This window comes from Microcaecilia unicolor, chromosome 7 (assembly GCF_901765095.1).
Source record: "Microcaecilia unicolor chromosome 7, aMicUni1.1, whole genome shotgun sequence".
Taxonomy (NCBI): Eukaryota; Metazoa; Chordata; class Amphibia; order Gymnophiona; family Siphonopidae; genus Microcaecilia; species Microcaecilia unicolor.
The window spans coordinates 91,876,336-91,891,043 of record NC_044037.1 but is presented as its reverse complement, the minus strand read 5'-3'; the positions used below and the strand labels follow the sequence as shown (position 1 = coordinate 91,891,043).

General features: G+C 45.2%; 1 protein-coding gene across 1 annotated transcript in view; it reads left to right on the top strand.

Moving 5' to 3' along the window:
- Nucleotides 1-14,708, top strand: part of NHSL2 (NHS like 2) — a 575,930-nt gene that overhangs the window by 478,224 nt on the left and 82,998 nt on the right. Inside the window, 1 exon segment of the mRNA XM_030209676.1 lies at nucleotides 2,978-3,173. Coding sequence (XP_030065536.1) covers nucleotides 2,978-3,173 — 196 coding nt within the window.

Here is a 14,708-nt window from a genome sequence, read left to right as displayed (position 1 = left end):
AAACATAAGACTTATTTTTTAAGGCAAACATGGAGGGCAATTCAATAACTGGGTGCTTGGTAGGAGCCTGTTCTATATAGGAAATTAGGTGCCTACTTTCCTTTGTAGTATATTAGCATAACTGCTTAAATACACATGTAAAAATTAGGTGCCAGCACTTACTTCAGCTATAGCAGAATTTCAAATCGACAGGAGCACATTCCACAGACAAGTCCCTGTCACAGTAAAGACACTCTGAGTGGGCAGTAACCTTGTCATCTGAATGGGGAGGTACCCAAATGTACCCAAAACTGTGGCTGTTTCTTGCAGATTTATTTAAAATAGGCACCCAGAACTATCCCCAGTGGCATACAAATTCTCTCACAAAGATTTACACCTACTCTGAGGCACATGCAAATATGTGCGTGTATTTATAAGGAACATAAGCATCGCCATGCTGGGACAGACCAAGGGTCCATCGAGCCCAGCACCCTGTCACCGACAGCGGCCAAAAGAACAAGCAATTTGTTCTGCCCATCCTAGAAATACTGTATTATTCCCTCATCCATTCAATAACATTCTATGGCTTTTTCCTCCAGGAAGCCACCCAACCCTTTTTTAAGTCCGCTAAGTTAACCGCCTTAACCACCTTTTCCGGCAGCGAATTCCAGAGTTTAACTACTCATTGAGTGAAGAAAATTTTCCTCCGATTCGTTTTAAATTTACCACACTGCAGCTTCATCGCATACCCCCTTGTCAGTGGTGTGCTGGTAAATTTTTAACAACAGGCTCTCTCCCCGGTCCACCTCGCCCCCCCCCCCCCCCCCCGTCCACCTCTGCACCCCCCATCCACCTCGGCACCCCCCCCGTCCACCTCTGTGCCCCCCCAAAATTGCACAGCTGGCTATAGCCGGGGGGGGGGGGGGGGGGGCAATGCATTACTCTCGCCAGGAAAAAAAATTAAATGATCCCAGGTTCCAATCTAATTCATGTTTAATGTGGGATAAAATGCCATAAATAAATAAGTAAATAAATATAAACTTTTCATGTTGAGCACCTGATTCTCAAAGTGAACATATTCCAAACACTATAATGAAAATAAAATGATTTTTTCTACCTTTGTTGTCTGGTGACTGTTTTTCTGATCATGCTGGCCCAGTATCCGATTCTGCTGCTATCTGTCCTCTTAACTCCATTTCCAGGGCTTCCTTTCCATTTATTTCTTTCCTTTCCTCCTTTCTTCTTCATTTCTGGTCCTCAGCTTCTGCCTATTTTCTTCATCCATGTGCAGTTTTTCTCCTCTCTTCCTTTTCCCTCATCTCATCTCCTTCCTCACTCTTCCCTCCCCTCCATCCATGTCCAGCATTTCTTCTCTCTCCCCTCCTCTCCCCTGCCCTGCATGCACCCATGTCCAGTGACCCTTCTCTCCCCTGCCCTCTATCCACCCATGTCCAGCAGTGACCCTCCTCTCCCGTGCCCTGCATGCACCCATGTCCAGCGACCCTTCTCTCCCCTGCCCTCCATGATCCACCCATGTCCAGCAGTAACCCTCCTCTCCCCTGCCCTGCCCTCCATGCACCCATACCCAGTGACCCTCCTCTCCCCTGCCCTGCATGCACCCATACCCAGAGACCGTCCTCTCCCCTGCCCTCCAGAGACCCTCCTCTCCCTGCCCTCCATCTACCCATGTCCAGCAGTGACCATCTCCTGCCCTCCATGATCCACCCATGTCCAGCAGTGACCCTCCTCTCCTCTCCCCTGCCCTGAAAGCACCAGCGACCCTTCTCTCCCCTCCATCCACCCATGCCCAGCGGCTCCCTTCTCTCTCCTTCCACCCCCTCCCGACTTGTTCAGCAAATTCTCCTGCTTCCTCCCTCCCTCCCTCCGGATCCGGTCCCTCACCGACCCTGCCTTGGCCATCGAATTCTTCAGAGCAGGCAGTGTTGCCTGCCCGCTGCCATCGCTGACTCTCTTCTGCCACCTGATCGCGCTTCAAAACGGCCGCCGAGACTTACAGAAGTCTCGCGAGGCCGCCTCTGGAAGTCTTGGCGGCCATTTTTAAAGCGTGAACAGGCAGCGGGGGAGAGTCAGCGATGGCAGCGGGCAGGCAACACTGCCTGCCCTGAAGAATTCGATGGCCAAGGTAGGGTCGGTGAGGGACCGAATCCGGAGGGAGGAGGGAGGGAGAGCCGGCTCGCCCTTTCCAACAACCAGCTCACAAGTCCAAGCAAAATTTAACAACTGGATCTTGCGAACCGGAGCGAGCCGGCTCCAGCACACCACTGCCCCTTGTCCTAGTATTTTTGGAAAGCGTAAACAGACACGCTCCACATCGACCCGTTCCATTCCACTCATTATCTTATAGACCTCTATCAAATATCCCCTCAGCCGCCTTTTTACATCACAATTCTGTCTCTGGAAACTCCCATGCATGGTCAGCATGTAAATAGCATGTTCTTGTCAGCACACGTATGGAGTGGAGGAGTAGCCTAATAGTGCAGTGGCTTGAGAACCAGGGAAACAGTTCAATGCCTACTGCAGCTTCTTGTGACTCTGGAAAAAGCACTTAGGGGTCCTTTTACTAAGATGCACCAATGATTAGTGTGCACTAAATAAGGCACCCATTATATTCCTATGGGCATCTTATGCACAAACTAATCGTTAGTGTGAGCTAAATTTGTTAGTGCACCTTAATAAAAGGACCCCTTAACCCTCTGTTGCCCCAGGTGCAAAATAAGTACCTGTATGGAATATGTAAACTGCCTTGATTCTAACCACAAAAAAAGCAGTATATCAAATCCCACCCCTTTTCCACTTTCCCTTTGCATGTATTCACTTGCAATTTTATAACGTCTACATCTAAAGCATACTTTGTACGTGGAAAATGCTTTATAAATTACCACCTATGTTTACAAGCACTGTAATAGACGTTGTTTTTGGAAATATAATAACGGGTCAATGTGCTTATTGTAATTCATTATTATGTCTTTGGTAACAGCCAACAACAAGAAGGGTGAGTGAAGACGAGACTACCACTGTGGGTGTGAGGCCTCGGGAATCCTGTTTCAGCCTGCCTACGACACCTGACAAGCAGAAAAACTGGAGCAAAGTCTTTCCTTTGCCTATTCCAGAAGAGAGTAGGTGGCATCAGTCCTCTTCCATTCAAGCCAACATCGTACCCATCAATGTCTCTGGTATGCTCTGAGCATTTCATTTACACACCATGTCCTCCCTGCATGGGACAAGTGTTAAAGTGAATTCACAATCCATACTAGATGTTGTAGTAAGTTGTAATTGTGTTTTTGAAGTGTATATTCACTATAATATTACCTTGTGTTTTACATATTAATTAGTTTGCACTCTCTAGTGTACTCACTAGAGGGTGCTTATTGTAGTGAAGTCACTGTGTTGTAGAGAGTTGCATGGGGACAGAAATCTAACCCGTCCCTGCCAGAATTTAACCCATCCCCACAAAAAAGAGAAGTATCTGCTTCTGAAGGTTAATTAGTTTTTATTGAGTTTTAATGAAAATACAAACGCAAACATCCACCAAGGAAGAGGACAATAACCAGTCAGTCAGGAGTGGTAGGGTCTCTTATTAACTGAGGGAAATCTTTATTGACAGAAGAATCCGCAGCCAAGCGGAGAACTCGAACTCCCCACGGGAAAACACAAGTATAAGTGAGAGTGGGATATTTGACCACGGAAATTCAAATCCTGGAGACAAAAATCTTAAAAAGGTTTTTAAGATTCTTGTCTCCAGGATTTGAATTTCCGTGGTCAAACATTCCACTCTCACTTATACCGGAAATCTTTATTGAGTCATGGCCAGAACTCCATAATTATTTAGTTCGAACATGTGCTTTGCTTTCAATCCTGTTGATCATAACCTTATGATATCAATGTTGAACAAGATAGGCATTCAGGGCAGGGTTTTAAACTGGTTTTCTATTTTTTTTTGTCCTCTCAAACTAACAGTTATAAATAAGAAACTATCAGGTTCATTTTCAACACAAATTGGAAGATGGGCGTCCTTCTCACAGAGTCGCCCACATCGGCATAATCGAAAGCCAATTTTGGGTGTCCCCAACTGCTTTCCGTCACGGGGACAACCGAGGTTCATGGGGGCGTGTCGGAGGCGTGCCGGAGGCGTAGCGAAGGCGGGACTTGGCGTGCCTAACACATGGATGTCCTTGACCCATAATGGAAAAAAAGGGCCTCCCTGATGAGCACTTGGATGACTTTACCTGGTCCTGTTTTTCTTACGACCAAGCCACAAAAAGGTGCCCGAACTGACCAGATGACCACCAGAGAGAATCGGGGATGACCTCCCCTTACTTCCCCAGTGGTCACTAACCCCCTGCCACCATCAAAAAAAATCTTTAAAAATCTTTTATGTCAACCTCTATGCCAGCTTCAAATGTCATACTCAGGTCCATCACAGCAGTATGCAGGTCCCTGGAGCAGTTTTAGTGGGTGCAGTGCACTTCAGGCAGGCGGACCCAGCCCCCCCCCCCCACTTGTTACATTTGTGGTGGTAATTATGAGCCCTCCAAAACCCACCACAAACCCACTGTACCCACATCTAGGTGCCCCCCTTCACCCGTAAGGGCTATGGTAGTGGTGTACAGTTGTGGGGAGTGGGTTTGGGGGGGATTTGGGGGTCTCAGCACACAAGGTAAGGGAGCTATGTACCTGGGAGCAATTTATGAAGTCCACAGTAGTGCTCCCTAGGGTGCCCAGTTGGTGTCCTGGCATGTGAGGGGTACCAGTGCACTACGAATGCTGGCTCCTCCCATGACCAAAGGGCTTGGATTTGGTCATTTCTAAGATGTGCATCGTCTAGGGAAGACCATCTCTAAGGACGTCCTAAATGTCAAGATTTTGGCGTCCCCGACCGTATTATCGAAACGAAAGATGGCCGTCCATCTTGTTTTGATAATACGGGTTTCCCCGCCCCTCCACTGGTACATTTTGCGAGGATGTCCTCATCAAAACTTGGGTGTCCCCTTCGATTATGCCCCTCTTTGTCGTCATCTTGGAGGGCCAGTTGTGGAGTCCCTCAAGGTTCCCCTTTATCCCTTATCCTATTTAGCATCCTACTTCAATCACTGGGTGCAGTTTTCATCAGATTGAACTTGGATCTTTAGAGGAAATGTGGAAAAGAGCCCAGGAGTAGTTCAAGAGAGCTGGCACAAAGCCTGTGATCTGTATGAGGGCAGTGTTCAAACTGTGTCCACTACTGGGATAGAGATCACGGACTTTGCAGCATCTCTCAAGATGAAAGGACGTATATTTTTGCTTTGAAACTTGGTGCTTGTACATTGTACACAATATTACATGCACTGGCTTCTTCTGCTGGTAGAGTTTAGTTAGTAAAACACCCAAAGAATTTGCAAGGAAGGTAAATCCTGGATCCTTTCATCCCGAGCATAGCACACACAGAAAACAAAGAGGACCAGGGGATGACACAGTGCACGTGTGGAAACACAAACCCCCGCCCCCCTCTAATGTGACAGCGCCAGCCTACTGGTCCAGCCTACAGGTCAGTCACCACAAGCCTTTGCTCCCATTGGTCTGTGGGCTCTTTCCCCTCCTTGTCTTTTCCTCCCTCCAGAGCCCCACCATCCTATTGGCACGGAGACCTCTAGATTGGCAGTAAAGCAGTGGGTGCTGGCTTAAAGAGATGCCGAACCCCACAGGAACTCCTTCCATCCCCATGGGAACCCCATAGAACTGCTTCTGTCCCCGCGGTACTCCCACAGCCCTGGAGGGGATTCCCACAAACCCAGTTCCAGTGCAGGTCTCTACTGCGTTGTATACTCAGCACTCTTTGCATATTTTCAAAGCACTTAGCCTTCCAAAGTTTCATAGAAACCTTGGAACTTTGGAAGGCTAAGTGCTTTGAAAATATGCCTAGCAAGCATATGCTCACTGTCATGCTTATGATTGCATACACAATATAGTGTAATCATTACAGACTGTAGGTGGTGCTGTGCTCACTACTATATACACACTGCAGTATACTTTGCACTCAATATTCTGTACCTGCTACAATACAATCCCTACATGCAATCACATAGTGTATTTACTAACATACTTAATATAGAAGATACTGTTGCCAGATAATCATGTACAGATTCCCTATGTTATATCCATTCAGAGTTCTCATTACAGCATTGAGTGTACTACTTAAGGCAGGAACTTAAGGTGATCCAGTCTATTAAACAACTTCCTAGGTTACTCAGCTAGTAACTATTGTTGACTTACTCCCAGGATACAAAGAGGAGGTAAAGAAATGGATCTCTTATCTTTTAACTGCTGGGAGATGATAGTGTCCATATGATTTGAACAAGAGACGTGATTTATAACCACTCCCAGGAGCATAGCCAGACCTCAAAGTCACGGGGGGTGGGGGTGGGGGAGGCAATCCCAAAGTGTGGGTGGGGCACATTTTGGCCCACCTCCCTGCTGCTCTCCCATGTGTACTCGATTTTAATGAAATTGAGCATGTGCAAAGTGTAGTGCGTGCCCAGTTTCACTAAAACCGTACATGCACGCAAAGAAAGGGAAGCAGGGCAGGCAATGTAAAGAGAGCAGTACTGGAGAAACGCTTCAGCTGATGACGTTTGGGACCCCCGCCAGCCAAGCCAGGGGCCCTGGATCCATTTGGGGGGGTCCAGGCCCCCATGCCCCCCCTCCCCCGTAGCTACAGAGAAAGCAAAGGGGCAGACGATCTGCAAACTCCAAGATGGAAAATCAACAAAGCAGATCGTGATGAAAAAATAAACCAGAAAAATGTGCTGACATAAGATATGTTGGCACTCTCTTGATTCTGGTAATGCTGAAAATGCTTTTTCAGCATTACCAGAATCAAGAGAGTGTCTGACATATCTTATGTCAGCACATTTTTCTGGTTTATTTGGTTGAGCTGTTTTTTCCAACATATATACTAGAAGATTCACAACTGCGGTCTTCAGTACATTTGGTTTCATCAAATCTACCATATTTTGACAGTAGAGGATCATTGTGTAGCCCCTGAAGCAGCCCTGCTGGGCGAAACACGGCCTTTGTCGGGCTGTACTGTATATAATTTTTAATATATCTATTAATAAATGACATTTTTTCATCACGATCTGCTTTGTTGATTTTCCCCCCGTAGCTACGCCACTGCCCACTCCTGACCATGATGGGAGAGTTAGCCCTTTTATAATACATACCAGAGCTCTTATGTAAACAGTTGTCATGATGTTTACATACTAAGGGTAAATTCAGTAAATAGTGCCTAAAGATCGGCACCAAAAAAATGTAATGTTTAGCACTATTCTATAAATAGCACTCAGGCACAACTACATTTAGGCATGACCATTTACACCAATGAAACCTTGGTGTAAATCCCCACACCTAAATTAGACGCTGATCCTCCTTATTCTGTAACAGTGCACATAAATTGTGAGAATGCTCCTGATCTGCACATGTCCCTCCCATAATCGCACCCCCTTTTGGAGCTGCGCAAATATACGAACATAATTTTTAATTAATGCCACTTAGCAGCAATAATTGTTAGCACCTAATTATTGTTAGCACCTAATAATTGGTTTATTCATTTAAATTGCACACACAAATTGGGTGCACGCTCAAATTTGCACGCAAAATTTTAAGTGCCATTTATAGAATTAGAGGGTAAGGATTTTATACATGCTTATAAAAACATTAGTGATTAAGTTTAATTTTACTTTAACTTTCACTACTCATCACACTGTTACATTATCTAATCCTGATTTGTATCATTTAGTGAATATGTATTTGTACTCATACTTCAAAATTAACTGAGCTGATTCTGGTCTCACCTTGGTCCTTGTGGCAAGTTCTTTTCCCATCTTACTCCATACGAGATGTCCCATCTTCATCTTACTCATCATAGCTGTTTTTGTTGTCTCCTCAAAGATCTACTTATACGAAATAGCTCAGTTATTGAAAAGTGAAGGAAAACACAACACTCAATTAACGGAGGAAAGAGATATCATAATACTGTGGCAATGATAGCAGCACACTGTACTTTTAACGGTTTCTTTTCTGCTCACAGTTGAAAAGTAATCATGGATCAAAAAACCTCCTGAAAAATGTTTATTTTTTTGCACAATAATTGTTAACTCAGTCAAACATTGCTCGTTGATAACAATCACATCAGATATTGTCCCAAAAACACATCGCTAAGGATTGAAAAATGGACTTATCTGAGTGGTGTAATGTTTGTGTGGAATTTGGCTCAACCCCAGCTGTAAAGCTCAAATTAGTGTGGTCCCAACGGACCCATTTCGCAATAGCTTCATCAGGAACCCCACTGGTGGTGGCTGTAATGCTGCAAGATAGAAAAAGCAAGCATTAAGAAACATGAACTAAGGGGCCCTTTTACAAAGCAGCGGTACAACTACCACCACTTTGCCATGTGCCAATCCAGCAGTACTGCTGGCTCAAAACAGGAGATGGCAGTATTGCTGCCCCCACCATTTCTGGTGCACTGGAAATTTTTTATTTTTTTTTCCACTGGGGGCTTACCCGGCAGTAGTCAGGCAGCGCTACATACTGCCCGGTTACCACACAGCCATTTCCCTTTCTTTCAGAAAAACTTCGCTGTGGTAAAAGAGGCCTCGGCATATGGCAAATCCACACACCGAGGACACCTAAGGGCCCCTTTTACCGCAGCGCAGTAAAAGGGCCCTTAAGACTGCAAGCTCTCTAGGGATAGGGATATACCTACTGTACCTGTATGTAATTCACCTTGAGCTACTAATGAATAGGTAAAAGCTAAATTCAAAATATGCACAAAGTTACTTCTACCTAGAGCAGGTATAATTTTATGCAGGAGGTTTCAGGGCAATAGCTGAAGAAGATTAAGACGTGTTTTCTCTCTTTCATAGAGTGTGTCATCATCACCAGCACAACAGAATACCCACATATAAATTAAAATTTCCAAATTATACATTTCAAGTTATTATGTGGCCTGCTTGCCTTTCTATTTTTTATATGTTTAGCAGCTGAATATCACTGCTTAGACATGTACATTATACATCTATGTGGCTTCATCTTGGGAATGCCTCAAATCCTGCCCCCTTTTTAAATAATTTTGGCTGTATAATTAAATGCCCAAAATTATCTGTTCAGTCCCAGGAAACTTTATGCAGCTAACGCCACTGCTAACTGTATAAGTGCTTTTGGATACTGAATCAAACAATATAAAGTGATAATGCCTTTATTGAATTAACATAGTAAATTTCTTAATTAGTTTTATGGAAGGACCTGTTCCTCAGGTCAGAACAAAAGTTTCCATTAGTTTGTTCATTAAATAGATGACACCATTTATTTTTTTGTTATCCTTTATTTCTGTATAACCAAAAGGATAAGTGGAGGGTAATTTTATAACAGGTTGCATGGTTTAAGATGACAAGGTGTAAATGTCTACACCTAGATTATTCATGTATGTTTTTAAATTAGCATATTTTATTATCTATGCACATACTTGTGAACTCCGCCCATGCTCTACCCTTGTATAGGCCTGCTGGCAAAACATACACCATCATATCATGATGTGTACTTTTATACTGCTTGGCATTTAATAAGAGACCACATATGCACAAAAAATATTTTATAAAATTACCCATCCCTCAAATATTACTGCATGGAGCCAAAGGTCACAGTGTTCAACTGTATCATGAGAAACAAAATGATCCAGTTATGCAAATGCTCAGAAAAGGTGAAAACATAGCAAATGACAGCAGATAAAGACCATATAATCTATGTAGTATGCCCATCCATACAATCTACTATCCCTTCCTTTCCTTAGGGATCCTGTGGGCTTGTCCCTTATTTTCCTGAACAGGCCTGTGAATGCTCTATAACAGTGCTGATATGTGTAGGAGCACAGGCTATTAAAAAAAGTACATATTTCCTAGTAACATGTACTGTTTTAGCTGCAGAGCACATGCACTAAAAGTATATGCATATTTCCCAAACTACTCAAAACTGGTGCAGTTGCTCAATTTTATTTATTTAAATTGTTTTACACAGTAGAGGTGAGGACTTGACACTACTGAGTTCCAAGCTGCCTGACCAAGACTTCTATTTTTTATTTAGTACCCCACGCTTTCCCACTCATGGCAGGCTCAATGCGGGTTGCAATGGAGGGTTAAGTGACTTGCCCAGAGTCACAAGGAGCTGTCTGTACCAGGAATCGAACTCAGTTCCTCAGGACCAAAGTCCACCACCCTAACCACTAGGCCACTCCTCCACGTCTAAACACAATTCATTCCTATTTTGACTGGATGTGGAGCCTTATATAATTCAGGGGTCCTCTGTGGAACAAAGGAAATCATATAAAACAACTACAAATGCTTCCAAGATTAGGCAGCCAATGGTGGCCTTTGTTATGAGAACTGACAGGATATGAGTCTGCAGCTGGGCTGGACTTGAGGTCATAAATGAGCAGTTAAGCTGGGTTTACCAGTTTGACTTCCACCCCTACGCATAGTGGATGACAGAGGGAATTTAAAAGGCTAAACCAATCCCTTATGACCTAACCAGCTGGTGATCTTTGAGGGTTTCTGTCATGGGAGCAAGTCAAACATGCTGCCTTCGGCTTCCTCAGCACTCTCCCTCTGCTGCTGCGGTCTGCCCCACCTCTGACGCAACTTCCTGTTTCCGCCTTGGCAGACCGCGGCAGCTAAGGGAGAGTGAGTGCTGAGGAGGCCGAAGGCAGCATGTTTGGATCGCTCCTGCGCCAGAAACTTTCTGTTTAGAAAAAAAACATTTAAAATTAGACCAGGCAGGTGAGGGAGACGTCGGACAGGGGTAGAGAGAAGTGGAAGACATGCTAGCCCAGCACGTGCCATTTCTGGTGCTCCAAATGTTGGGCCCCCCCCCCCCCCCCCGCCATGCATACCCTGCTTACCGCATTCCGCTGGCCCTGTTCTCCTGTTCTGTATTTGGTGAAGGTGTGTCTGTGTTTTTGTGTGCCATGGAGGTGTGGTATTCTATTTGCATATAGTTTCTGTGTAGAACTCTGTAACAGTCCCACTTGACAGTTTTACTACTGGTAGGTGTATAGGTGTCCTAGGACCCTCTGTAATATTGTAGTGCAGCATATTTATAGGTGGGGTTCTTGTTTAAATTGTAGGAATTAATGCTACTCTTGTGTGGTAGGTTTGCTACATGTATGTTAAAGTAGGATTTTTTTTCAGAATTTGTATTTCACAGTGTGCATGGTAGTAGTAGTAATATTTATATACCGCCTACAAGCCCAAAAGCTATCGAAACAGTGTAAATTCAGTAACGGAGAGATTATATTGCTATGTCAGATGCCTGAGAATCAGAATATATATATATATATTTTGTATGCTAACCTTTATGGAGAAAATGTGGTAGATATGATCTATATCTGTTGTGGGTGGGGTGGGGAGGTGGATGCAGGGCATATTTACATTTTATTCATAAGAACTATCATACTGTATCGGACTAATGGTCCATGAGAGCATGTATGAAGTGTCTCGTATGCGAGTATTGTCCGTCAGGTGTGTCCCGACTGAACAAAGGTTGAGAGCCACTGCACTAGACTGTGCCTACACTTCATGTATATATATTGGTAATAATAGTAGCTTATCAGGCTTATTTTTGAAAGAGAAGGGCGCCCATCTTTCGACACAAATCGGGAGATGGGCATCCTTCTCCCAGGGTCGCTCAACTGCTTTCCATCGCGGGGATGACCAAAATTCACGGGGGCCTGTCGGAGGCATAGCGAAGGCGGGACTGGGGTGTGCTTAACACATGGGGGTCCTCGGCCGATAATGGAAAAAAGAAGGGCGTCCCTGACGAACACTTGGCCGACTTTACTTGGTCCTTTTTTTTTTTTTTACGACCAAGGTGGTTTCTTGATGGAGGAGACTTTATTCAATGTTATGGTCTATTCATTTGCTGTCTGGGAGGGGTGGAGGAAGGTTGATAGAGGATTGGATAGTACTGTTTAATACAGGCGCTGTGTGGAATAAAGTGGAATTGTTGCTGGAAGAGATAAAAAAGAATGCAGAGGAGATAGTCTGCATAATGGAGACATGACTGCAAGAGGGGGATTCGGTGTTGAAAAGGCAATTGTGTCCTGAGCATTACGCTTAGTAGGGAGTGAGTAGGAGGAGGAAATGCTAGAAATGTGAGTTCTCCTTTCAGAGGTTCCAGGTGTAGAGTGTTTGTTAGTGAGGTAGTAGTTAGGTAAGAGATTAGAGATTTGGGGGGTCTTTTACTTAGGTGCGCTGGCGCTTTTAGCGCACGCTAAGAATAGGCACACACTAAACATTAAAGACGCCCATAAGAATACAGTGGCATCTTTAGCATTTAAAGCGTGCCTGTTTTTAGTGCATGCTAAAAACGCCAGCGTGCCTTAGCAAAAGACTCCCTTTATTGGTTTATAGGGCCAATATGCTTCTTTAGTTCTGGTTGAAAATTTACTTAACATAGTAGTTGACAGCAGAAAAAGCTCTGCACGGTCCATCCAGTCTGCCCAACAAGATAATGTGCTACTTTTTGTGTATACCTTACCTTAATTTGTATCTGCCATTTTCAGGGCACAGACCGTAGAAGTCTTGCCTACCACTAGCCCCGCCTCCCAACCACCAACCCTGCCTCCCACCACTGGCTCTGCCTCCCAATCTCGGTTAAGCTTCTGAGGATCCATTCCTTCTGAACAGGATTCCTTTATGTTTATCCCACTTCAGTTGATAGGAGAGCTTGCAGTGGATTTTGGCACTTTATTGGTATTAGGTGAATTTATTGTTTACTTTGAAGATGTAACTTGTATCTGTGCATGGACCCTGGCTAACTCCCGTGGTCAGCAACAAACCCAGAAATTTGCCGTTATAGAATACTGGCTTAGTGCGCAAATCTTTAGTGCTAATTTTTAGCGTCCTTTGTAGAATTGCGTTAACTAGCTTATGAGGTCCTTTACTAAGCTGTGGTAGCATTTGTAGCTCACAGTAGAAACCAGCTGGCGGTAAATGCTGAGACGTCCATAGGAATATAATTGCTGTCTCGATGTTTACTACCTGCTGATTTCTACCACGAGCTAAAAACGCTACCACGGCTTAGTAAAAAGACCCCCTAAATTTGAAAAGCCTTTCCCAGGAATGCTGCCTGAATGCCTAGCTCAGTGGTGGCGAACCTAGGGCACGCGCGCCGCCGGTCGCCTCAACCCGTTTCAGCCCTCTGTCGTCCCTCCCACCCACCCGGTGTCAAGCATTCCTTCCTCCCTTCCTCCCACCCGGCACCAGCCCGCCCGGCCTCCATCCCTCCGAGCACGAAATTTAAAAGTCTTCCCTTGTCCGAGTTAAGGCGGCGTCAGCAGTAGCAGCGAAAAGCGTGCTGCTGCTTCGGCGCGCCTTCAGCCTTCCGTCTCTCAAACTCTGGTCCCGCCCTAACAGGAAATGAGAGCGGGATCAGAGTTTGAGAGACAGAAGGCTGAAGGCGTGCCAAACCAGCAGCACGCTTTTCGCTGCTACTGCTGACACCGCCTTAACTCGGACAAGGGAAGACTTTTAAATTTCGTGCTCGGAGGGAGGGATGGAGGCAGGGCGGGCTGGTGCCGGGTGGGAGGGAGGGAGGAATGCTTGACGCCGGGTGGGTGGGTGGCCTGGTGCCTGCTGCCAGGTGGGAGGGAGGCCTGGATGGGTGGCCTGGTGCTTGGGTGCGAGGGAGGCCTGGTGCTTGGGTGCGAGGGAGGGAGGCCTGGTGCTTGGGTGCTTGAGAGGGAGGCCTGGTGCTTGGGTGGGAGGCCTGGTGCTTGGGTGGCCTGGTGCTGGGTGGGAGGGAGGGAGGCTTGTTGCTGGGTGGCCTGGTGCTGGGTGGGAGGGAGGCCTGCCTGCCTGCCTGGTGCTGGGTGGAAGGGAGGCCTGCCGCTGGGAGGGCAGGGGAGAGAGGAGGGTGGCTGGACATTTGTGGCTGGAGGGGAGAGGAGGCTTACTGGACATGGATGGAGGGCAAGAAATGAAGAAGAAAGGAGGAAAGTAAAGAAAGGAAGCCCTGGAAACAGAGTTAAGAGAACAGATAGAGAGCAGCAGAATCAGCGACTAGGACCAATGTGGATAGAAAAACAAAATCACCAGACAACAAAGATAGAAAAAATCATTTTATTTTCATTTTAGTGTTTGGAATATGTCCAATTTGAGAATTTACATCTGCTGTCTTATTTTGCACTGGGTATACTAGAGCTGTAACAACTTACAGAAATGATTTATAATGAAAGAAAATCATGTTATTTTTTTCTCCTATACTAGTATAATATTTTCAATGATGTCTGTTTATATGCGCCATGGCTGCTATAAGGGGGTGTGGCTATCATAGGGGTAGAGTCATATGTGGTGACCCCGCCCATAATGAGTACCGGCACTTTGCGATAAATAATTAGATTTTGGGTTGCTGTTTGGGCACTCGGTCTCTGAAAGGTTCACCATCACTAGCCTAGCTGAATTTGTGCACAAAGTGAATTTGACTGAATACATTTATCTGGGTTAGAAGAGTACAAATTGTAAATAGAGAAGATAAACCCAGCTAAAACCTGATTTTTATCTAGGTAAATCTATTGAAAATTAATTCCATCAAGTTCAAGCACACCAGTTTAGTGTAGTCATATAGCCTCATGTTCTCGGGAAAGTTGGAACTACAAATCCATGTGTGTGAGTAAAATGAGG